The 25,708-nt window shown below is 38.8% G+C and overlaps 1 protein-coding gene across 1 annotated transcript; it reads right to left on the reverse strand.

The window, feature by feature from the left end:
- Positions 1–4,813: 4,813 nt before the first annotated feature.
- LOC124163634 (juvenile hormone esterase-like) lies at positions 4,814–25,708 on the reverse strand. The gene is made up of 10 exons (XM_046540673.1): positions 25,471–25,708; positions 23,313–23,450; positions 22,033–22,192; positions 21,361–21,546; positions 19,399–19,598; positions 17,053–17,224; positions 12,294–12,469; positions 11,236–11,386; positions 8,428–8,560; positions 4,814–5,122 (listed from the first exon to the last, which is right to left on the reverse strand). The coding sequence occupies exons 1-10, from the start codon at positions 25,663–25,665 to the stop codon at positions 4,960–4,962; spliced, it is 1,674 nt and encodes a 557-aa protein (XP_046396629.1). The 5' UTR covers positions 25,666–25,708; the 3' UTR covers positions 4,814–4,959.

The following is a 25,708-nucleotide window of genomic DNA, read 5'->3' on the forward strand; positions in this document are numbered from 1 at the left end:
CTTTAGGATGTATGGCAGTATATTATCAATCACCAGAATCTACAACTACATATTGAAGTCAACTTTTTGCGGAGAGATATAGTTGAACAATATATGGAATGATAAAAAAATATATCAAACTGCCCACTAATTTTATTAATCAGCCTACAGCACGTGTTTCCATTTCATCATCAGGAACAATACCTGATGATGATTGTGTAGCAATCGAAACACGTATTTTAAACTATTAAAATAAAATTAGTGGGCAATACGATCGATATATTTGTGTATCATTAAACTACATAATACCGTACAAGCCACCTGCAAAAGTGTTTGGCAGGGGGTGAAGCATCACCAACATATATAAGAGGATTAAAATTGAATTTCACTGCAGCGTGCAAAAGGATCCCTACATGCACACCACATAGCCGTAGAAATATTACGCAAATACACGTCCATATTTACGCAAAGGCAATACCTATGAATGATTGCGAATTCCTAAAGAAAATTCGAGATAGGTTAGATCGATGGAAAAATAAAAACATAGAGTGAGTCGTCCCCGCGAGTGACGCTATTAATTTTGTTAATTGACACAGCATTGCTATCCATAATAGACTGAAGAAAGAACGAAATGTCAATTATCTCTAATTTGCAGTCTATTTCCTTTATTTGCTTCTTGTGATCACGTCTACCATAGAGCGACGGTAAATTTAGCCTATACTTTTCTCTAAACTCATGTAAAGATCCCCATCCTAATTCGCCTGGCATATTTGAACGCTGCACCTTCGATGTGTAATTCATTTGTGAAATTCATTGTGAAGAGGTCCAGTGTACTTATCATCGCGTATAGGCATGGCGCTAATCTCATATTTACTTTTAAATTTATCAGCAGGATTGACAGCTTTGATCTGGTCCACTTCATGAGTGAGTTATCTCGAGTTGTTGTCGTGATATTGAATTATTTTGCCATTGCACGTGCAATACGAATATTCTCCGTATTATACGCACAATTCACAATTCTGTTCCCCGAGTTTGCAGAATATAATGTCACTGTTCAATTTTGAAATCAAGTAAATAAAAGTAAAGCTCAATTTTTTTCTGTATTTTCTGATAGGATACGCACATATTTAAATGCAGTGTTCATTTTATTGAATGCCCAGAAATTCTATTTCGATGCATTTTAAAAAGATATTTTGGTTTCTGCTCCGTGTTGGTTCTTATAACTTTAGGAGGACCGTTTCACCAGTATTGGAGCGCACTTCTTCAGGTCAGTTGGGTGCTGTAGTATCTTTTCCGCCTTTCATATCCAAACCGTTGGTCAAGTCGCTCCTGATTGGCTGTCGGAGATTGTATCTTTTTTCAAAACATATTTTTATGCCTGGGCGCGGGATTAGCCAAAGGGTCAAGCAGGTTAAGATGGTGAAAAGTGCCCCCTGACATTTTGAAAAATAAAAAAATACACACTTAAAGTGCATCCAAAATTATGCGTTTCCCCAAAGTTTCAGGACTCAACAATGGACAATAACCCCAAAAAAATTGAAACACGATTTTTTAAACCATATCTCCAGTTTTTATTTTTGTAAAATCGTTTTCTCGATTTTAAAATGTTAATACTATTACGTTTTACCATCCTGATTTTTTTCAAAAAAATTTGAAATGTTTTTGACCTTGTTCCACCAATTTTAAAAATATGAAAAAAATTAGGAATATACTTTAAAGTAGGAGTAACAACATATATCTTTTTAGGCGTATCTATTGTTTCCTAAAATGTTTAATTTAATTTTGAAATTTATATGGAAGTTTAGTTTTCGGTAAAAAAAAAAACTGAAAAAAATCAGGATGGTAAAACGTAATAGTATTTACATTTAAAATCGAGGAAACGATTTTACAAAAATAAAAACTGGAGATATGGTTAAGAAAGAAAAAATCGTGCTTCAATTATTTTTTGGTCTATCAATTCAATCCATTGTTGAGGCCTGAAACTTTGGGGAAGCACATAATTTTGGATGCATTTTAAGTGTATATTTTTTATTTTTCAAAATTTCTGGGGGCACTTTTCACCATCTTAACCTGCTAGACCTTTTATGTTTTCTTTCTTTGCGATCAGTAAGTCCTCGCGTTTTATCCTCGGAAAATATCTCCGTTCTTTAGATATCTCTTTATCCTTGTACTATCAGGGATAGCAAAGATGCTATTATAAAATTAATCGCGTTACTCTAGAGGACGACTCATTGGGTGCTTTCCATTCATCGACACACGTCGACACAAGTCAACTTGCGCCGCGATTTTCGTGTTCCGTTCAATGTGTGTCACCAACTGTTGTGACACAAGTCAACAAACGATAACGCGCAGAAATTGGAGCGTTATAAACAGTTACCGCGAATCGACACAAGTCGACGCGTGAGTCGCATGAATGGAAAGCGCCCATTGTATGTTATTATTTTTCCATAGTTGTAATCTTGCATGGATTTGCGATAGTAATTACTAACCGTTGGCAAATTTTGACTATGAATGAATGTGGACTTATAATTTCTTATTACGAGGTTAGCCTTTTAAGTGTCGGGAATGAAGAAAATTATAAGAGGTACAATAACGCAATTTTTAAATTGTTTTTCAAAGTACTGTCCACGATAGTCAATGCACTTTTGCATTCGATGAAACCTGTCGTTATAACATTTATTCCATTCCGAAGTAGGGGTAGTCAAAATGGCTGTTTTTTATGCATAGACCGCTTCTTTAGACGTCTGGAAGCGCTTTTCTCGTAGCCTATTCTTGATTCTGAGGAATGTAAAAAAATCATTGGGGCTTAAGTCCGGGCTATATGGAGGATGATCAAGAATTTCGACGTTTTGCTGTTCCAAAAACGACTTTGTGACTCGAGCGGTGTGTGAGCTTGTGAGCGTCATGGTGGAGCGTAATGCGTCGATTTGAGCTATCTTTCCGAAGCTCGGCGATCATTTCCGGCAAGCAAATGGTCGCATACCATTCAACATTAACTGTTCTTTGATTTTCAAGAGCAATCGTCGCTACATGGCCTGATTTGGCTACGAACGATTCGATCGTTTTCTTGGAGACGCTGCGAGAGCGAACAACTTTTGTCGGTTTGATCTCACTTTGGAAGACCCATACTGAAGATTGGCGTTTCAATTCAGGCTCTTAGCTACACATCCTGGATTCATCACCACTTGCAATGTTGTGAACGTGCTTTGATGCTCCTGAGTTGAATCGTTGTAGAGTAATTCGACACCATTTGACTTGAACTGCTTTCTGTTCTTCTGCGAGGAGGTGCGGTATCCAGCGGGAAACCAATTTTTTTAGCACTTAACTCTTTGTGTAAGATCTTTTAAACTGAGGTCCCTGAGATGTCCAATGATGCCTGAATCTCACGGTATGTAACATGACGATCTTCCGTAGTCAAGTTATGTACACATCCACGTTTTCTTGAGTGACGGCGGCTTTTGGTCGCCCTTCACGCGGTTCGTCACTGAGGCTAGAGCGTCCTCGCTGAAAGTCTGCATACCAGTGATAAACGGTTGTCTTTGATGGTGATTCTTCGCCAAAAACAACAAAAAGTTCAGCAACGAAATATTGCTGTGTGAGGCTTCGTGAAAATTTATAGAATATTATGGTGTGGTTATTTTCATGACTTAATTTCTTCTCGTACATCGACTTGAGAACTTTGACACGCCATCGTTTTTAAACTATCAGGCTGATCTTAATGAAAATTTGCATGGGTATTAACCAATTCAAAAAGTTGTTTATAAACACCATTTCTAGATGCTAGGTGATAAGGAAAGTTCTATTCTCGACACTCAAAATGCTACCCTCGTATGCGTAATATTGTATAACCGTGTGCTGTGCATACAAGGGGATTCTCTTGCATGTTGGTGATTGATCACCCCCTGCCAAACCGGCCAGAGGTGGCCCGCAGAGAATTATGCACATGTAGGTATTTGCTTAGCCGATAAGCATATTACATTGTAAGTCGGGCCTATCCATGTGTACTCAATTGTGAACAAAGGGTATTAACCGCCTGCCCGTCCTGGCCTTTGATGGTACATTAAGCGGCATTTCAGTGATCTGGAAGTTTGCCCTGAGTAGCTTCCCACACAGGTGCACTGCAATTCATAAACTCCTCTCTTCATCTACGTAGGAACTCGATTTCTCACTTGTACTAAAATGTTTTTGGTTTTGGTGAAACAAATCTCCTTACTAAATTGTTTCATTGTTTGATATTTTCCTACAGAGAAAATACCTTAAAAGTATATGCATTGATGGCTAAGTCTTTAATCTATAGTTTAAATAAAGGCGTGCACGTCTTTTTTATTAAATGAATTTTATTTGGTGGGTCTTTCGGAAAAGAATATATTTTATCTTTTCCGTGTCATATTTTTCGATACAAATCGTTTCCTTTATATTTACGGTAGACATTCAAGCAATATTACTCTCGACTATGGGCGTCAATTTCAAACGAAAAGGCAGTCTATGGTATCCATAAAAGGTATAATAGTCTTTTCTATGAAATGAATTTTATTTTTATTGGGAAGGTATTTCGGATAGGGCGATTTACCATATTTTCCTTCCTATTTTATTCAATACAAATTGTTTCGTTCAGTGGCGCAGCCCAGGTGGGTTCGGGGGATCCGGAACCGCCCCCCCCCCCCCCCCCCCGTCGAAATTAAAAACACAATTATTTTCCTTCATAAAAGAAAACAATATATTGAAAAAATCATGACTTAAGTAAAGATTTATTTGAAAAATGATATTTTTTCGATTACGAAAAGTGTTAAAATTAGTTTAAAACCCTTTGCTTAGTTCCCTGTTTTTTCAAACATTTTCTCCCCTGGTATTGGATCCCCCCGAACGAAATTCCTGGCTACGCCACTGGTTTCGTTTATAACTACGGTACTCATTCAAGAAATCATACTCTCAACAGTGGGCGTCAAATTAAAACGACAATGCAAATCAGAATAGCACGTTTCAGGCATTTTTCCGGTAGATGTCCTTCCAGATGGCGACCCTCTCTTGTCGCAGTGCCTTCTTCATGGAGAGCTCCTCCCCGATTTCCATGTACTCCAATTCCGAAGGGGTGTAGGATGCCCACTTGACTCCATCCACGCCGTCCTCAGATGGTGTGGGATTACTGGAAGTGGAAAGAAATGTTCAGTGCACATCGGACATTGCTACTTATGTGTGGAGTGTTGTGTTATATGGATGCGAAACGTGGGCCTTGGGAAGAAGATATAAATTAGTTAGTTGGTTTTTTTGGGGGTGCGTCGCCAGCAAAGATCATTTTGCACCACAACCGTCCTTATGTGAAACAAATTTTAAGTGTTTAAGGACACATTTTAAAGGACATTGATATTTCAAATTTAACATTAAAAATGCATGCATCTGTTTAAATCAATTTATAGCTAGTAAAAAACGTGATTTCCTTTAAAAAGGCAATTACTCGTGACAAACGCTCCGGAGAATCACCGAGGGTATGATTTAGGGCACCGTTCACTTTGTGCTTGTCTCGAGGGGATCGATATTTATTACACTCCGTCAGGATGTGTCGCATTCGCATTCTTCACGCCAAGGTGGATTCTTCTCTTCTGCGAAGAAGCATGAGTGTGTGAGGGCAGTGTGCCCTATCCTCAGGCTTGTGATTACGACGTCTTCTCTCCGGTTATTCCTGATGGAAGAGGGCCATACTGATACTACCGCTTTTATAGCTCGGAGCTTATTTTCATCAGTCCCATACCACGAATTTTGCCATTTCTTGACTATGACCCTTCGAAACATTGCCTTAAGGTCCTCCGCAGCCACCATGTCCCATTTTATTTCGGCTAAATCTAGTGCCTCCTTTGCTGCCTTATCTGCGCACTCGTTGCCAGGTATACCTGTATGTCCAGGTAGGTGCCCACATAAAGAAGTGATAGGGATAGGATCAAGGCTTTTGAGATTTGGGTGTGGAGAAGGCTGGAGAGGGTGAAATAGGTGGATAAAGTGAGGAGTGAGGCAGTTGCGGCGCGCGCATATACGCGTGTTAGCAACTGCACACCCAAAGATGAATGAATTATGAAAGAAAACTATGTATTCCTTTGCAAAAAGAAAGATAAAAATCCTGTCCACACACAGATGGGATATGAAGCTCCTAAGGCAAGTGCTTTCTCCTTGGCGATTTCACCGCTCTACAAGGGTGCGATCCCGTGGCATCGCGCCGGCCGCATATTCGGTCTACGCGATCGCTTGTGGGTGCTCGGGCGGGATAAGGTACTCAGGGGGGGGGGGGGGGGGGGGGGGCATGCCATGTTCAAATGGGAGCTGGGAGCAGACTCGACACGAAGCGAGTGCGCACGCGCATATTTGTTGAGTAACTCGCAGCATTGGCGCATCGAGGGGGGGGGGGTTTGGGGGTTAAACCCACCCCTCCCCCAGAGCTCAGAGAAATTTTTAAGTTTAATCCATTTTACTTAATTGGATTATTACTTACAGAATAATATAAGGATTAATAAAAATATCCCTCAGAAAGCCGTAAAACTCACCATTTTGAACCGTTTATCTTAAAATTCCGCAATTTATAAATCTCGCACCTACCGCTTATCCTGATGGGTATTCCATGCCCCCAAACACCTTGGTATTAGTTGCACCTAATCCCCCCCCAGCCTTAATTCCTTGCTGCGCCCCTGACTCGCAGGTACTTTCTCGGTTTAGCATCCACCTGCACTACCTGCGCTCAGGATCCTAGTCCGTCAATGCATTCAGTGCCATTCAGCAGAATTAATTTCAACTTCATGCCCTTTTCCATAATCTTATATATTCTCTAATGCACACCCTGGATATAAAACCACCAGCCGCCACTGGAATGAGGGGGTGCTGGAAATAGTTGGGAAGGAAATAACATTATTGAGAACTGAACTAAAGAGAAAGGGGAATTGGATCGGGAATATTTTGAGAGGGGATTGTAAATACAGCAATCAAGGGAACAGTGGAAAGTGTCAAGAGAAAAGCAAGAAGAAGGCTGAAAATGACCGACGCACTTAAGTTAGCAAGAAGGTATAAGGATACCAAAGAGGAGACCTTGGAAAAAAGGACGTGGGGACGACTTTGGTGTTAGGGACCTGTCAATGAAAGGCAGAGAACCAGTTGATGATGACATCGGACCTATTCTGAACCGGTACACTTCACCTCATTTTAACCCTTTCTAACGCAGACCTGCTTCCGGGAGAAATTATATCAAGACTTCTCATTTTAAAAAGTTGAAAATTTTCTACTCAATCATAATTCTTGTGTTAGCTTCATATTTCACCATTAAAATTACCAAAAGTAAGGTTCCCATATTTTTTACAAGTACAAAACTTTTTTTATTGATATTAATTTTCACATCGTTGAAAAGCTTATACTTTTGCCTATTTTTCGACACCCTTTTAAAAACAGTGCTCCAGCTTTTTTATCCCTAAGTTGAAGAAGTCTCCCGCCAACCCGTTGAGGAAGTGTGTGACCTGTGCTCGGATTTCATCGTCGCTCTTGAAGCGCTTGACATCTAAAAGTTTTGTTTCGGGGATAAAATGAAATACCCACGCTTCATCTCCGGTGACTATAGAGACCAACAACTTCTCCTTGTCGCCCCCCGCCTTAAATTGTTGAAGAAATGTGCGAGCAGCTTCAAGGCGTTGCTCCGCATCAGGCGCTAGTCAGCATCCGGGGGACCCAGCAAGCACACATCTTGCGATAACCCAATGTTTGCGTTAAAGTTCTTTCAATTGTGCCGTGAGAAGCTTCAGAAATGCGTTCAACAAATTCACGGACAGTAACCCTCCGATCTTTGAGCAGCTCACTGTTGATCTTCTGGGCAATCCAAAACAGGCGGTCTTCCACTTCGTTCTTCATTGTGAACTTCCGAGCGGCTCTCAGCAAAAGCCTTGCAACATTTGCAGACGTGCTGAACGGGCATGCACTCTTCACCATAAAGTTCAGTCAGTTGCTGATGAATCTCCAATGGCGGTAACTTCCTTGCAAGGAGAAATCGGATTACTGCTCGATCCTCATCCTTGGCGGGAACGGGGATCATCACTTTCATTGTTGACGGTTGCTAAGCCAATAATGAGCGACACAGTGAATCGCGGACTTGCGGACTCGAGAGTAGGGGAATCACTGCGCACGGCAATGTTGTGGGATTTAGCCTACCACCTTCGCTCAACATTGTAGCTCATTGGGAACCTTACTTTGGTGCAACTATTATAAAGCACAATTATTTTCGATTAATTACACCTAAGCAAGCCTTCATGTTCATGTAATGCATAAACATGCACGTAGTGCATGTTTGAGGAAGTAAACTTTACTAGTGTGATTCATGGCGGATGTTGGTGATGGTTCACCCCCTGCCAAACATGTCTGTAGGTGACTTGCAGTGTAATATGTACATGCACATAAGCTTAGCTTGGCAAACAAGAATGTACTTACCCTGTCTTCGCGAAATTCGTCCACAATTTTACAAGCCTCTTTGAAAAGGAGGCTTCAGGAGAATCGTTTTCGATGAAGGGGAACAATTCTGATGGGTAGAAAAGGTAAATCAGGTCATCAAGGTGATTAGCCCCTGAAATAAAATAAAATAAAAGACTCGCATAATACTCCCAACAGCACCTAACACGTCTTTAGGTATCCACGCTTATTACGGATCTTCATGAAAAATTATTTTTTCCAATTCGAAGGTCCGGAATTCGCAAAATACCTACATCTCGTAATGTCAACTAAACCGAGATCATGTAATCCAAACGCACGCTTACTTATCTCCATCTCATGATAAATCATATTTTTCCAAAAAATGTAAAACATTGGTTGTTAGCTTATGCTACAATTTAAGAAATAGTTTTTAAATTCAAATTTGATAATTATAATAACATATTTAGGAAAAAAAATGTTATTTTTTAAAATCTTGATGTGTGTTATTCGTCTGCTATTTAAACAAATGCATGGCAGACAATTATGAAATATAGGAGATTATTATGATAATGATTATTGTAACATTTCTTGGTTGGATAACTTTTTCTTACACAACTTCTTTTTTTGCATAAATAAAATAAAAAACTAAACACAGATCCGCCATCTAGCTTTCCTAAATCTCCTTATATTTTCTCTGTCTTTTTGTAAATAATATAGAGTAATAAAAATTTTTATCATCATTATTATATGTACAAATATCACGTTTGGTAAATTACGAGTAAGCCACAAAGAGATCACATCAATATACAATAATAACTTTAAAAGTTCGAATGAATGTGAATTATATCGAGCATTTCTTATATAATAATTCGGCTTTCATTCGTCCTTTCTTCTCTTTAAATCGTGGCTACTTATCAACATGCTTTTAAGGTTAAGCTTTCCCGTAAAATCTCTTTTCTTCGGGGCTGCCCTGATCATAGGTACTAAGGTTAACGTGAAAGTAATCGTGTGGTGGTGGTAGTGGTTCAAATTGCTTGGTAAGCGTATTGACCACGAATTATGATTAGTAAACAGTGATTCATTATTTTTTTAAACCTTGATTGTATTTTTTATCCAGATTTATAATTACTCACGCTAAGAGTTACTAAATATGATAATTGAATGAAATACCCTGCATTTTTTCCACGCATAAATTTTATTAATTTAGAAAAAGTGCAATGTATTTCGTTCAATTTTCACGATGAAATCCCACAAAGTATCGGCCTCCACCATTAATTTGATATTCAGTAACAACAAATATTACCCGGTAACAGCCGCCTCATATCACTGGACGGTTTGAATTTTATTGGAGAAATCATGAATTTTCATGGGGTGTATGCCACGACGCATAAATAGTAGTAAACAAGAATAGAATTTTGAGTGAATTTTGATCATTATTGTGTTGAAAATTTTATATTTCTTAATGATGTTGTATTTTGGATATGCAACACTGAAAATGTTTACAAACTGCCGACGATCATTATTGAGAGGTATCTTGGTTGAATAAAATTTTTAAACCACTTTTTTACATAAAGCGACCCTGGTTTCGATGAATGATGATCAACATCAGGCGTGCTTTATGTAAAATAAGAATCGATGTAATTAAAAATCATCCAACCAAAAAAAAACTTATAAAGGAATACCACACTGTTTAAAATGAGTTTAGTGATCATTATTGTGGTGAAACTTTTATATTTCTGTTCATTTCGTACGCTGATTTCTTTAAAACTTGGACTCCATCGAATATTCATCCTCAAAATATAGTGTTCAGAAAACTATCAGTAATATTTTCCTCAAAGCATTAACCTTTCGTCAGGCGCAATATTATAATTGCTGAGTTCAGGCTCAAAGTGCCTCACAGGAACAGATGTGAAAAAACATTATTAACTCTTAACATGGCTCAATGGAAATTTAATTTTTAAAGTTAAACCTTTAAAGTTTAAAGCGCCAATATTAATGTAAACAAAAACTAAAATTATGTCTTATTTGCTGTGTATTAACCCCTTTACATACCGTCATGCGGCCCCGGGCCTATCCAGCAAGGTGCGATTAAACTTACTCTTTCGGCTATTAATCATTTCATATGTAAAGCATTTTAGCATTTGAATTCTATAAGATCAGTGTTTTTTATTTTGCTATCCTATTTGCCTAATAGTGATTTTATTTAAGCAAGGGGACTGCAAGGAGGAGGTCCAATTCCATCCCAAAGAAGACTGTTTTCTCTTGCCGCTTCGGTCGCATTTTAATGGGTTTTCAAAAATGTCCGCGGCTCGGTGATGAGTACAATGCGATCCACTTTTTTTCAAATATCATGTTTGTAATTGCGAGAAATAGCATTAAAATTTATGAATTTGATAGGCCACATCGTTATGAGTATAAATTTCCATTTAAATCCTTAATTATACCTTGTTTCCCTGTGAAACTCGAATCCATTTGTCCGTTAGCGACGCGAGTGGCGACATTTGTAAACCCATTTAAACGCACGGTGGGCGGCAACACATTTAGAGGCCGACTGTTTTGTAATATTCGTGAGTGAAAGGATAGAAAGTTTCAAAACAAAAAGCTTCTCTAAGTGCCAAGCGTCTATGCCGTCTATTGGCGTGGAGAAATAAATAAGAATGGCAATTTGTTTGTCAGATTCATTGCGCCCGACGGAGAGTTAAAATTTAAACTAATTTAAGCCTGTTTTGTATTCCGATGGTATAACGTGCTTATGGAATTGCATGAACATCTCAGATAGGCTGTTGTGAGTTCGTGCATGTTACTTTATATTTACTACATATTACTTACCTCGCGGCTTTTCAAATCCTGTTTCGTTGGGCATATTCCCGTAGATTCCTCGGTAAACGTATTGATAATAATACACAGGCAATTCACTTGACAAAGAGGTGAGCGTAGCTGTTCGGTCGGCGCCGTACAAAAAGAGGGCATCTGTGAAGAGCTGTTGGAAACAGAATATTAGTTCTCGTCCACCGATAAAAGAAAACAAGGCAATAGTTAATTAAAACACTTTTATCATCTGCTCTGGGAGAGGTGGAGTAGCGAGGGGGGAGGTCCGGGTTTTCCGAACCCCCCTCGCAATATAAAAACACAGCTACTTTCATTTATAAAAGAAAACAAAGTATTGAAAAATCATGAATTTACAGAATATTTTTATTGAATTTTTTTCGATTATGAAAAGTGTTAAAATTAGTGCAAAACCCTATTTTTAGTAACCGGTTTTTCAAACAATTTCTCCCCTGGTTTTGGATGCCCCGAACGAAATTCGTAGCTACCCCACTGACTGGAAGTAACCATTTAGGAATAGTGGACATGTATATATGGTTTGTTTCTTGATGATATTTTGAATATGCTAAATGCGAACACTTACAGCTGGAATAAATGTCAGTATTTAAGTTATTTACGTATATTTATTTTATGAATTGAGTTGTTGGGGTTAACGGTGATGGTTTTAATTACTATCTTACCTAATGCAATATTTGCCATACATCTTCATTTTTAATGGGCATCTCGTCAATTTAATTCTAAATTGACTGCCCGCTAACTATCTTAAAATTACAGAACAAATCAAAAACCATTCATGGTATGATTAATTTTGCTATATCAGTTATATCAAATCACTTACAATTAGTGAGAGAAGAATGCATTTTTAAGTTCGATTTTGTTCTAAAGAAAGGACTGCTCATTTTATATAATTTATTTCACTTAATTGCCCTGAGATATAGCAACCTTACTAAAGGAATTTTAGTAGATTTTGTTGAGACATAAGCCTCTAAAATTTTCCGATCACCTCTGAAAGAAAGCACTAATTAAAATTAAAGAGATTACAGGATCCTTTTACAACTTACGTCAGTGATTTGCTGCAAAGAATCCTTGGTGATACCATCTGGGAAGTAATATTCTTTCAGCTTTCGGGTCTTCTCCTGTGTTTCGGGAGTTCCAATATCATATCTAAATAGTATTGGTGCTATCTCCTCAAAGTTTTGGGAGAAGTCCTCAAGGATCGTTTCGTTGTTTACCATCTCTGAAATCAAGCAAATGGAATACATCACAATGAACGCCTTAAATATAAAAAACGCTTCTTTAGAGGAACGCGAATATGAACACATTTATTGTTGTAAAGACGCCAAAGTTTTCCTAACCCTTTCACTGCTGTGGACGTACTTTTTCTTCGTCCGTGCCATGTGGTCAGCACTTTCGCCGAAGCATTCCGAAAGGTTGCTAATCCGGGACCCGGAATCCTCGACCAGTCACGCAGGACCGTCTCATCGACACTACCAGCGGGGGGGGGACACTTCCTCCCGAAAAGTGACCGCTCTGACTACAATTTGAAAATCAATCAATCAATCCGATCATTGGAAAATGATTGTTTTCATCGCACTCCTGCCAATCAAGCAATCAAGTACGTCTTTGAGCCGTGTTTCTGTGATGAAAAATAACGATTTTGTTAACTTAGCTAAAATGGCCATTTTCCGGTTGTCCGCAGCCACGTTTTTTGCAAAGTTAACTAAATCGTTATTTTTCATCGCAGAAAAACGGCTCAAAGACGTACTTGATTGCTTGATTGGCAGGAGTGCGATGAAAACAATCATTTTCCAATGATCGGATTGATTGATTGATTTTCAAATTGCAGTCAGAGTGGTCACTTTTCGGGAGGTAGGCTCAAGGCTGCTAGGGTCGAGGAGACGGTCCTGCGTGGGTTAGCTCGCCTAGGATAGGGTCCCGGATTAGCGACCCTTCGGAGGGTGTACCACACCCATCCTGAAAGTACCTGCTCCATGTACCCACGAAACGCATTTAACCTTTTCGCCGTATGTGAGGAGTAGGTTTTCGGAGATTGAACAGCAATGAAAGGGCTAATAATCGAAATATTATATGGGCTATTAAAACATACATTTTTTTCTAGTATTTTTTAGGTAACACAGTACCAACATAATGAATAAGCGATATATTTCAAAAGTTTTATTTACATTTACTTTGCACTATCATTTTTGACGGATCCAGGATTTTTTTTTCAGATCCGGATTTGGATCGGATCCTTGATTTTCGGAGTCGGATCTTACGGATCGGATATTTTCGGATCCGAATGCATTTCAAATTCCTGCTATTAAACAAAGTAGTTATTCAAGTTTATTCTGTGTACATACAATCAAAGGAATGCTTTTTAGATTTTCATACACATTTCAATATTTTTATAAATTAAAAATCATTTTTGTAAGCTTTCAAGTTGTTTTTTTAAGCATCTTTACGTGCTCAGGACCTAAAATGTTACGCTTAGGTTTGGAAATGGAAATAGAAAAAACCACTGAGCAGTGGCGTGGCGAGAGGGGGATCCGGTCCCCCCGAAATATAAAAACACAATTACTTTCCTTCATAAAAGGAAACAAAATATTGAAAATCATGAATTTACAATAGATTTCTTTGAAAAATGAAGCTTTTTTCGATTTCGAAGGGTTTTAAAATTAGTTTGAAACCCTCTACTTTGTACCCTGTTGTTTAAAAATCCCCCCCCCCCTGGTTTTGGACCCACCCTAACGAAATAGAGTGTTTGCATGGGTGAGGAATAAACATGAAACCCTTTCCATTTAGTGCATACATGTTTGAAGTTCACATATGTTTAATGAAAACTCCATGTGTTTTGTTATTAATTTATTATTTAAGTTTTAATAACCTTTGTTTTAGCATCGAAATTCAGGAGGGTAAAACGACCTGTAATTGGCTATTCGTTACGTGATCAACTATACTATACTATTTTTAAATTTTCCTTTTCCACTCCAACATCTGCTTTTCGAGTATAAACGCTTACTATACTGACGTTGCTAATTATGTTTTTCCATAGTCATCAAGCATACATAATGAAAGTAAGCATCCGAAGTGAAAAAATATGCAATGTATATCATCAATGAATACACGGCCGTTTGTATGCAAGAATAACTGCATCTCAAACATACATATGCTTCAGTATTACGCATTAGTCTCTCCTTTCTGAATGGAATAATGTAATAATTGGATCGACTTAAGATCCCTCCGGGCTGCCAATAACCATTTCCGTCGTAGTTCAGGCTTATCGGGAACATCCACAAAAATCTTGTTCGGTGTAGAAACACGGATGCTCCCACATATCGGATCAAAACAATATTCATTCCGGAATTTTGTACTACAAGCCATTAACCTATCTTCGCTCATGGCTACGAACTTAAAGAATTATTGTACGAAATATACCACTAATTTATAGTTGGACAGGTGGTTTATTCCGTCAGATTCACCTCAGTGTTCTGAAACAACAATAAACAAGGTTTCCATCAATCGCAGGTGATCGGAGGAACTGCAGTCAGTTGAGTATGGGGATTGAAGTCACAAGCCGTCTGACATGGCGGCGGAGTGTTTTAAGCGCAACATTGATTTTGGAATGTTTATTTGTTAATAACAAATTCACCCATGGTCGTACGACTGTAGGAATTGGAATTTTGCTTAATTAAACCAAACTGATATTTTTAACAGGCCTCACCAAAAAGGTGCAAATACTCTATTCCTGGCCACCCCACTGCCATCGACTGAATTCAAATTTTCCTCACGCTAAGTGAAATCTGATGCTTTCCCGGCGAATATATTCGAAAAAGGCTATTCGGGCTTCCAGCCGGGTGGTCTCCCTCCATTCTGCCGACGTTTCGGAACCCGACTCGTGTTACGAAACGTCGGCAGAATGGAGGGAGACCACCCGGCTGGAGGCCCGAATAGCCTTTTCCTCACGCACATTTCCTCCGAATTTCGTCACTTCCTCATCGCAATCCGACTTGTGTTTCACCCAAAAATGCTTGAGTATGGTGAGGTGGACTTAGCACTTCCTCGCGATAATTTCACGCCACAGTATACGCACATGGTATGTATTGGTTCTCCTTATCTCAACAGAAATGTTTCTACACAATGAAAAACATTTTTGTCAGTATATCATTAAATTAAATTGCAACTGAGCTATCTGCAACACAATTAACAGTATTTAAAACAACATTATCGTCACGAGCGACGAGGTGCTCTACCATGCTCGACCGCTCAACATGAAGAAGGGGTGGGCAGCAGAAGCGCGTAGAGGTGGAGGGGAAAGAGGGGAAAATTAAATTGCAACTGAGCTATCTGCAACACAATTAACAGTATTTAAAACAACATTATCGTCACGAGCGACGAGGTGCTCTACCATGCTCGACCGCTCAACATGAAGAAGGGGTGGGCAGCAGAAGCGCGTAGAGGTGGAGGGGAAAGAGCGCGCTCCCTAAGTATTTCAAACAAAGGGGCTACAAATGAGGGAGTCAAGGACGAACAAGTAAGATCTTGCATCAGTGACGTCGCGACTTCGTGGCGTCGTTGCCTTCAAAGCGGAGCCGGGCGCGCTACGTGATATATGCAGTTGGCGTTTTCAATCCGTCTCTACTGTTTTAGGGGTTAATGCTGCGCTTGTTTCTTTGAAAATTGTGCTTTTTGGACAATACTGCATATTATTATAGTTTAATTTTTAATAGAAAACTTAGTGGCAATCAAGTAGAGCTGAAAAGTAAACAGAAATATTTTCAGGAATGCGTCGCGTTTTGTGTGATTCTTTTTCAAATCTCGTGCATGTCATCTAATTCTCGAGGCTATCGAGACATCCTCGGTCCTAGAAAGTCACTCACCTAGCATTTGTCGTCTAGAAACAGAGAATTGAAGCACGTGGGCCAAACAATGCCAGTTAGTGAGACGGGGTAGGGATGAAACACGCTTCAATTGTTCTCGTGTAATTTGATATTTTCCTTAGAAGACAATGATTTATGGTCTGTGTGATTTCGGAAGCAAAAAAAACAACAACAGAGGCACGGGCTGATGGACGGCTGAGAGTAGTTTTCTAAAATCTGCGACGTAGTTACTTTTGACGTGATTATTATCCTACGACGCTGAGATTCCCCCGATGATTGTTCAATCTCTTGGGAAGAGTCACACTATGTGCCATTCGTATTTTTCCGTTTTTATTTTCCATGGCTGAAATTTTGCTACGTAACCTCTGCGAGAGCTCTCAAACAAAACGGTTCATAAGTAGGACAAGAATCGCATGCGACGGCGCATTCGAAGAGAGAATCGGAACTCTTTCCACCCTTATGGGGCGTTGAGTTCACTGAAGCTATTATTTAAAATTTCGGATCCAGATCCGATGTCTTACACGACTTTGGATCCGATGTGTCCGATGAAGGGCAATATCCACGGATATTTGGATACGAGGTATCCCCGACCATACATAATTTATAGTTATTCCGTAACTCAAGGCAAATGTTGGTTTAGGTAGGTGAGGGTAGACCTCACCCCGAACTAACATAGTAGCTTGTTAATTTTACAGATTAGGGGAGCAGCTTCCTTTCCCACGACCATCTCGCAATTCGAAGATCTTCTTTTAGGCGTTTCATTCAGCTTTACACGGGATTTGAACCACTTTCGCTCGGAAGCCAAACACTTAAACCCTCTCAGCCACCCTACGGGTAGTTTTGAGGGATGAGTGGGTTTTTTATGACACGTCAGAATATAAGCTAGTGATAGGACGAAAGATCGCGCACTTGCCTTTCCATCAATGGAATGAGGAATACATACCTCGAGCTCGGAGCATGAATTCGTTGTTTGTAGACCCAGTCAACAACGGCACCTTATGGAAGTTTCCCCTCTGGAACAGTTCATCTACGTCAGCTGTGAGGAAGGGTTCATCAGAGCTTCCGTCTGGTTCCACCACTGCGTTGAAACCGATCATCGGCCCGAACTTTGATTCCTGCCGTTCATGCACAACGAGTTTCGAAAAAGAATGAGAAACCAAGGATAAAACGCTCAGAAATGTGCCGGCTCTGAAGATTTACAGCATTTACTTAGGTGTAAAGGTGCCGTTTACTTACGATCATAAAATTTAAACGTAAGCACAGCCTTACATATGCTTTAACATGTGTTAATTGCTTGAAACCAGCTGATTTTTATCAAATGATTTTGGAATTACCTAAGTATTTCATTTAAAACGATAAATGTAACCGGAAATATTAAATTCTCTGTCACAGAATAAATTTGTTTATGATATTGATATACTCATTATTTTTAGCATTTATAGCTCGTTGAAGAATAGGCATTTATTTCCCCTGTCATCATAGGAATTGCATATTTAAACAGCTAGCAGGTATGAAAAAGTAGTGACTCCCAGCTTTCCACTTTCGAGACCATAAAGATATACGCTACATCGATACTTCCCAAATAAAAATACGAGGGCCTTTGTTTTCAACCTCCAATGGGTCATGCTCAGAAGACGAAGTCATTGATTAAAAATTATTTTATTGCTAAATGTTGAGCACCCTTGTGGTGTCCTTTCGACATAATCGCCTCGGCGATTGAGGAATTGGTCGTGTCTGTGGACAAGTTTTACTATGCCTTCTTCATGGAATGTTGTCGCCAAGAACGGATCCAGATTTTTTTTTCTGGGGGGTTTGGGCACCAAGGTCTGACTGTCAAACGGTCTTTTCATATTTGGGATTAAAAACTACATGCAAGAATTACTCTGTGAAATATACTCTTAATTTTAATATCAAAGTTATTAATAAGTGAATATTTATAACTTATACATTAAATTATAAAAGTTATTAATATTTGTGTTCAAAAACTCGTCTATTTTTAAGCGACTGGGGGAGGGAGGGCACGTGCCCCCGTGCCCACCCCCTAAATCCACCTATGATTGCCGCCAACGATTTCCAATGAACTATGCCTTTTTCCTGAAGCTCATCGCCCGTTTGAAAACGCTTGCCATCTAGCCACATACTCATTTCACTTAAAGATGGAAGTCTCCCGGCACTAGGTCGGCATTGCACGGCGGGTGATCGAAAATCTCTCATTGAAATTGATCAAGGAGCAGTTGGGCTGAATCAGCACTAAGATGACGGGCGTTGTCATGGGTGGCAACATTTCCAGAAGTCAGCATCTCTTCACTTGTTTTGAATAAGAATCGACGTAATGTTTTACACTGTTTCATAGTCCAGCCACATTGAATTAAAGAAAAATTCTCTTTTATCGGCATAAAGGTAAAGATTTGTCAGTGCGGAAGCCATTCGGCGAGTTTTCTGAATGTCTCTCCGCAGTGCACACTTGCCAGGAGAATCAATTGAGGCAGAGTAGTTCATGAGATTGATACTAACCTTAAACTAACAGCTTACGGTCAGAAATGACTTGAGCGTGTAGTGCGGAGGACGCGCAGTTACCCTATCTGCGCAGTACCCGCCTGTCGCTTGTATGATGAGATTTTGGTGAGATATCGGAGGTTGAAAAATAAACGTCCCTCGTATAATTACTCGACCTTACGGACAGGCATAGAGTAACCTATTTGCGTTTCCGTTAGCTAACAATCAAGTGACTGCAACTAGATGGTACCTCTTAAGAATACCTCACTCCAATTTATCCAAGGTCTTCACCGATAGGCTGAGTTTTTGACGGCAAAATGATCTGATACAATGGCTCAACTACAGCGCTAATAAATAACTTTCATATGCTCGGAAAATTACTGTAACAATAGTCCGTGTAAAACTGCCTGTTTGGAAATATAGTTCTCAGAAAAAATAGCATCACACTCTTCCGACGTGGCGGGGTTACTCGCCAGAGGACGGGTCAGCAATACACGTATATTTCGATGGCTTAGCCTGTCTCCTAGTGAGAGCCATAATATCCTTTGTTTTTCCCATCGGAGTTAGAGCAGATGCACTTACTGGCTGACATTTCTCTATGGAAGAGACCTGTGAAATGTCGATCAATTTTAATTTATCCATGTACAACCTTTACTTAATTCTTACGTTTACTTTTTAAAATTTTACCATCTGTTTTTTCTGAAATTTAATATTACCATGGAAAGGGAATATCACCTAAAAGAATATTTAGCTAAGCAATTTTTCTCTAAACTGCAGACCTGGCTTTACTTACCCTCATGCCGAAGATTGAATTGGCAATCTCTTCAGCATCCTTTCCTCGCAGGCAATCCACAATTCGTCTCGATGTTGCTACTTCAGGATTGGGGCAATCCAAGAGCTTAGCTTGTTTTCTTGCGAGAGTCATAGGGTCCTTTGTTTTTGCCATTGGGGTTAAGGCAGATCCGCTGGCTGATATTACTCTATGGAAGAGGCCTGTGAAACGTCGATCATTTTTAGTTAAAATCAAAAACGCTGTAAGAAGAAGAAAGATTTCGTGCTTTCCCAGCGAATGGACTTAGTGAAGAGTTCTCGGGATCGCCAGCGGGTCAGGAACTCCATAACTGCCGACGTTTCGATGTCCTGACTCGGTCATCGTCCTCAGGGCTATGAGTCTCAGCTAGAGGGTCTCCTAGCCCTGAGAACGATGACCGAGTCGGACATCGAAACGTCGGCAGTTATGGAGTTCCTGACCCGGTGGTGATCCCGAGAACTCTTCACTAACGCTGTAAGAAGTTGGCTGGGCTATGCCGAAAGCATTAGTTTTAATAAAGTTAGTACTAATAGAGATAATTAGATCATTTTCATTGAAGCTCAAGGACCAATTACATTTTCCTTTAGATGCTTTAGGTTGAATCCGTACTTATGACATAAATAAGGTGAACCTGTCTCATAAAATATTACATTAATGTGACACTTTTAACAACCGAGTGCCAGTCGCGTTGGACAGCCACTTGCAAAAGTAAATTCTATTAGTTGCCCTCCTTGAAACAATGGGAAATTTCATCGAAAAGGTAGTACTGTTGAAATGAGCAATTAATTAAGACCGCCATGTAATTATACTGCAGGAAAAACATGCGAATTAAACACTGAGTGGTTTTCCGTCTCCCATAATTAAGTCAATGGAAACTTTGTCCATGAATGGAAATAAAATTTCTCCATTGAGAAATAGCTGATTAGGTATACACTGTCGCTTAGCAAACGATAATTCAAGTAATTCAGGATATTTGTTCCACACATTGTTGAATTATTTACATGCAGAATAATTTTAAGTTACTTTCCAATGTAGAGAAAAGTAAACCATTAGTAAACTGTAAATTTTATGGAATTCTACAAATTCTGAAAATTATGATATAATTTTCAGAATTTAATAATAAATTAATACTATTATATTATTATAAATATTAGTGCAATAATAAATTATTTTCGTTTCCTAACACCGAGGAAGGCGGTAATGTCACCGAAAACTTAGTCGTGTGAGCGTTTTTTATTGTGTATTTCACTGTATTTTATATTGTGTCTCACCCAACCTGGATTATGTTTGTGGTAAATATCTCATCGAGGAATATCAATAAGTATATACCTATTATAAAATAAATTATACTTTTACACTATAGATGACCGCATCAAATAAAGGAGGTAGAATGAAATCGACAAAAAGCTGCCCTTCCTCGATGCCCTCATTACTTGAGGAAAATGCGGCACCCTTGGCCATCCAGAAACCAATAGACACCAATAGATATGCAAGAATTGCCATGAGAATTTTTTTTTAAGGAATAAAAGAACCTGGATAGCGTAGTGGTCTGCGCATTGGCCTGGAAAGCCAAAGGTCCGTGGTTCGATTTTCGGTCCAGGGGAATTTTTTCTCGTGGCAATTCTTGTATATTTCACCGCCGTGCACGCGGCAGGGATAGAAATGTTACACAGATACCAATACATATCCAGTTTGCACCACCATCCAACACAAATAAAGAGGGGTGATAGTGAATATGATTTATAGATAAATCGATTTTTTGGGCATATTTTTAAACTGTGACATTGGTTTGCCCAAAATTACATTGCTGGAGGGCTTCAGTTTACCAATAATTCGATATTGTCACCATTTATATTATTTCTATACCTATATTTATGAATGGAGTACGGATGAAGTTGTCATGAGAAATACGAAGGCTGTAAGTATCCTTATCGGGCAACTTACCGGCAGATCTTGGTGATGCCATGTGGAACTGAACGGCTGCTGCGCCGGCGCTGTACCCATAGATAGTGACCTGAGTCGGATCCCCACCAAAAAACACAATGTTGTCCCGAACCCACTCCAGAGCAAGAACCTGATCTTTGAGTCCATTGTTGCCAGGTATCTCCGAATCTCCCGTACTCAGGAAGCCTTACATATAATGAAATATGTTGAATCGATTTGTTATTTCACTTTTTGACTGAATTTATCAATTTTTCTAGTAGGGGCAATTTTATTATTTACCTTAAATGCCAATTATTGATTTATGCAGCATGAATAAGTACGATATTATTTCATTCAATCTTAGTTTCATGATGAATGTTTATAAATATACCAATTGCTCTTATGCGTATCTACAAAGACATTCCATTATTCTTTGAATTATAGGGAAACATTAGCCATTATAAAACATTGAAGCAAAAAAAGCCTCTAAAATTTATTTGTGATTTGTTAGTGAGTTCAAATTATAATAAAAAAATGTATTCAAATCGTGCTGAGTGTTGGATGTTTTTCCATAGTTTTTAATCTTATTTTTGTAAGCTATCTACAGGTGTTTTATTCTTTGTTGCATATAGGGGGGAATACATTCGGCTGATTTGATGATTTATTTACTTGGTGTATTAGAGCTTTTGTTACCTAGAGCTCCCAGTCTATAGTTGAATGCCACGAACACGATATCTTCGTCCATTAAGTAACGCGGATTCGTCAGGCTACTTTGGCCGGAAAATATGAACCAACCTCCATGATGGATGTAAACAAGGACTGGATATTTCGGGCTTACACCTTCTTCGGGCAGCTGAAAAAAGAAATTTTCATTCAAACTCATCAGATCATCATGTAAACCATTCACCATCTCAACCGAATAAGGCTACTTAGTTCAAATTCTCCTTAATATTTTTCATATTGCCTAGTATTTTTTGCAGACATTATTTTTCTACGAGACCGTAATGAAGGGAAAGTTTTTTCATTGCGGATAAGCTCAAGCGTTCTTACGGCCTTTCCGGTATCATATAAATGACTATGTATTATTTTTATTGTAGATAACGAATTCTTTGCGGAAAAACACTAATGCATTAACACTGTGTTTATTAGTTGTCTTCAACTCGTTATCTCTCGAACGTAATCCTTATCTACTAGAAGTATTGCATCGTTAATTCAAAAACCAAAGAGGTCGTACGAGCGTCGAAGGTTATCCACAAGGAAATACTATCACTTCACTATGCTTTCATAGTTAAAAACTTCCTGCATTTGTTTAACTGTAACAAAATGTTTAAAATTTGTCCTACCGCATTATTGTATAGTAACGTTTAAAATGTTTTCAAAACATTCAATGGAAAGTACATGTGAATTTACTTTAACCAGGTCCTTTCTTATTTTGTTATGGGTGCTGCTAACTGAAAACGAAGAAAAAGAACCTCTATGTAGCCTTGATAACTTATTCTTGGTACTAAAATTGACATATTTCCACCTCTTAGTCTCTTATATACAAAATACATAGTCCTCGGTGGCAAGCCCGATAAGGCTGAATGAAAGAGGGAACATTTGAAGAATTTGAGTATATCTAAGCTATGCAAATGGTATCTTGTATTCGTGTGTTAAACATTTAATTCAACTTATTAAAAAAAGTTTACTAGTTGATTCCGTCTCTGTTGGCGTCTAGTTTATCTAGTTTATTTCTAGGCATTATTTCCTTCAATTTGTATACCTGTAGATGTGTGATTGCAACGAATATTTTCTACATAATGCAAAATATCACTCTTAACTTTATAAAGTAATCGTAATTCACTGTAAAATATTGCACCTTATGGCCTGATGTCAGAATCTTTGTAAGAATACGTAAAGTTACCCACAGATAAAAATAATATCGCTTCACATCGTTTAAATATTCACTAGTCACTCTAAACACTGTGCTTTACCTTTGTGGTGTAAACGTTGATGAAAAGGCAGTCCTCAGATTTCGGTCCACTGAGGAAGGTTTTGGGCTGTGGGCATGATGGTCCATCTTCTGTGGCGTTCTGGACTCCTTCCCATCCTTTCTTGAGAGGCACTGGAGGCTTCGGAGAGAGAGGTCAAGCTTGTAGCACTCAAACACTTAATCATAAGCGTTCTTACACAATGAGCAAGGGACTGAATGTAGTAAACCTTAAGTGAAGGGACAAATATTCTATTAATGGGGGAATCCTATCTATCCTAATCCTATTATCACGAAACTTCTGCTACTTCGTATTCACTTTCTAATGAATTGTGGTAAAATATGTCTCATTTAGTTGATCCATGTATCTACGGCTCTAGTTTCTTAAAACTCAATTCTCAATTGTTTGCTGTCCATTCGCGGGCGCCGCATGCCTCCAACAATGGACCCGGACGACGCGTCACCGAATTGCACACAAACTGACGGCCGGTAAAAAAGCGACCAATATTTTAAACCCATTCGCCTCTTAACTTATAACTCAGGGTTGCGAGCAACTAATCGGAATGAAATGTGATGACAAGATTTATTTATTTATTTGTAATGGAATTAATGTAGTCATTTTCTATAAAACATAATATCTATGCATTAGCTATAAACAAATAAAAAAATGCAACTTTTGATTAACAGTGTCATAGTTTGTTTATCAAAACATAAAATATTTCCTCAACTTTTCTTCATCGTTATGATGTGGATGTTACTCCTTGAAGTTTTCATTCTGATACGAGGACATATTTTCACTTTATTGCAATGTCAGTGTTGAGGTAACCTGAAAACGAATCGTGGAAATGTAATATATCATTATTGACGTTTTTGAGTTCATTTCAAGCTATCACTTTCTAACGCAGTCCATTTCCAAATTTTAATTCTCGTGATCCTGTCGACCGTAGCAGACGGTAAACTATGGATATGTTTCACGTCATCTAACCCTCCCACGATTTTATTGTCCTTCTTACAAGATACATCGGCTTATGCCTCTCAGCCGAAAAGCGTCACGATGCGAGATATCAGCTATGAGGTAGTTGTTTGTTCTAATTAATAACTACTCAGCAACTACACTTTTGAATAAAAAATCAGGATAATCTATGCAGTAATAAATAAATATATTAAGACTAAAATTTAAACGAAACAGCACGTCGATATACCAAAAAATAACGTTATAGAAAATATTTCTCGTAGATGTTACGTTTTATTTAACCCTGGGTTACTAAACCTTGATAATTTTTACGACGCGCCAAAATAAAATTCCAAGGTTTTGGTAAATGCATTTCGTAGTAAAAAATTTATATATTTTATGGTATTTTAAATACTATACCCAGCATCTTGCATCAAAATTTTGTTATAAATCATAGTAAAAGGAATTATTACAAAATATTTTCAATTAAAGACACATGGCTTAAACTTTAAAATATACATTAGCAAAAATAAAGCTTTGAGTTAATTGGTTTAAAGTTCAATAATAGCCTCGTTGGAAGGCAAAAAAATAGCGTCGTCAAAATGACGGACGTTTAAGACCACGTGACTCTGAGCCAGGTTTAGTTTTCCAAGGTTGTACATCTACATAATACCCCGCAAGCCGCCTAAAAGGCGTGTAGCAGGGGGCGTTAGGACACCAGCCCTTAAAAAATAAAAAGGAAGTGCTTAAGGAAATTACGACAAGCATTTATTTAAATTCTTTATGGTTCGGGGTAAAAACGAATTCCCAATTCTATCCGTTCGGAAAAACATCTCTCTCAATTTATGGCTTCTGTCTGACCTGAAAATATAGTGCAGCTCTAATATTATGTTCTCCGTGTCGCTCTGAAAGATTTATATTTTCAATTGTTCAAGCAATCTAATCCTAGCGCGCAGCCCCCGAGTCTACAGCGGCTCCTAGCGTAATTCGCTTAACATCTGGGTAACGCTATCTGTACACCCGTAGCGGTTTTTGACTAACCGCGCAGCCTTCCTTTGTATTTTGTTCAGTTCGGGGATTACGTGTCTCTGCACCGGATCCAATACGCTCCCTGCATATTCAAGGAGCGGTTGGACGAGGGTTATGCACTTCTAACATTTCTAGCTAATACCACTCTAAGCAGGTGGCCGTAAGATGGCTAAATACTCACCTTGAAGCGTAGCTCTCCCACTGGTGGTTCTGCATATCTCATTCCGAGGAAAGAGTATATTGTCCTTCCAGACCTAGAGGTCATGGTGGTACCCCGGACGGAGCCCAGTAAAGTTCGCACCGTCGGATCTTGGGCTGCAGCATAGTGGAGGACCGCAGCGAAGAGGAGAATCGCGAAGGGCAGAGGACGGATCATTCTGCTGGTGCACTTGGATGCGGTGGAGTGACTTAACCCAAGT

The sequence above is a fragment of the Ischnura elegans genome, chromosome 8, assembly GCF_921293095.1.
Source record: "Ischnura elegans chromosome 8, ioIscEleg1.1, whole genome shotgun sequence".
NCBI classification, from domain to species: Eukaryota; Metazoa; Arthropoda; class Insecta; order Odonata; family Coenagrionidae; genus Ischnura; species Ischnura elegans.

Bases quoted from the DNA above. Each gene is read 5' to 3' on its own strand.
- LOC124163634 (XM_046540673.1), bottom strand. From the start codon at position 25,665: ATGATCCGTCCTCTGCCCTTCGCGATTCTCCTCTTCGCTGCGGTCCTC. The intron at 22,193-23,312 runs GTAAAGCACAGT...TTCTTTTTTCAG, and splicing joins TCAACGTTTACACCACAAAG to CTGCCCGAAGAAGGTGTAAG. The intron at 8,561-11,235 runs GTAAGTAATATG...ATTTTATTTCAG, and splicing joins AGGATTTGAAAAGCCGCGAG to GGGCTAATCACCTTGATGAC.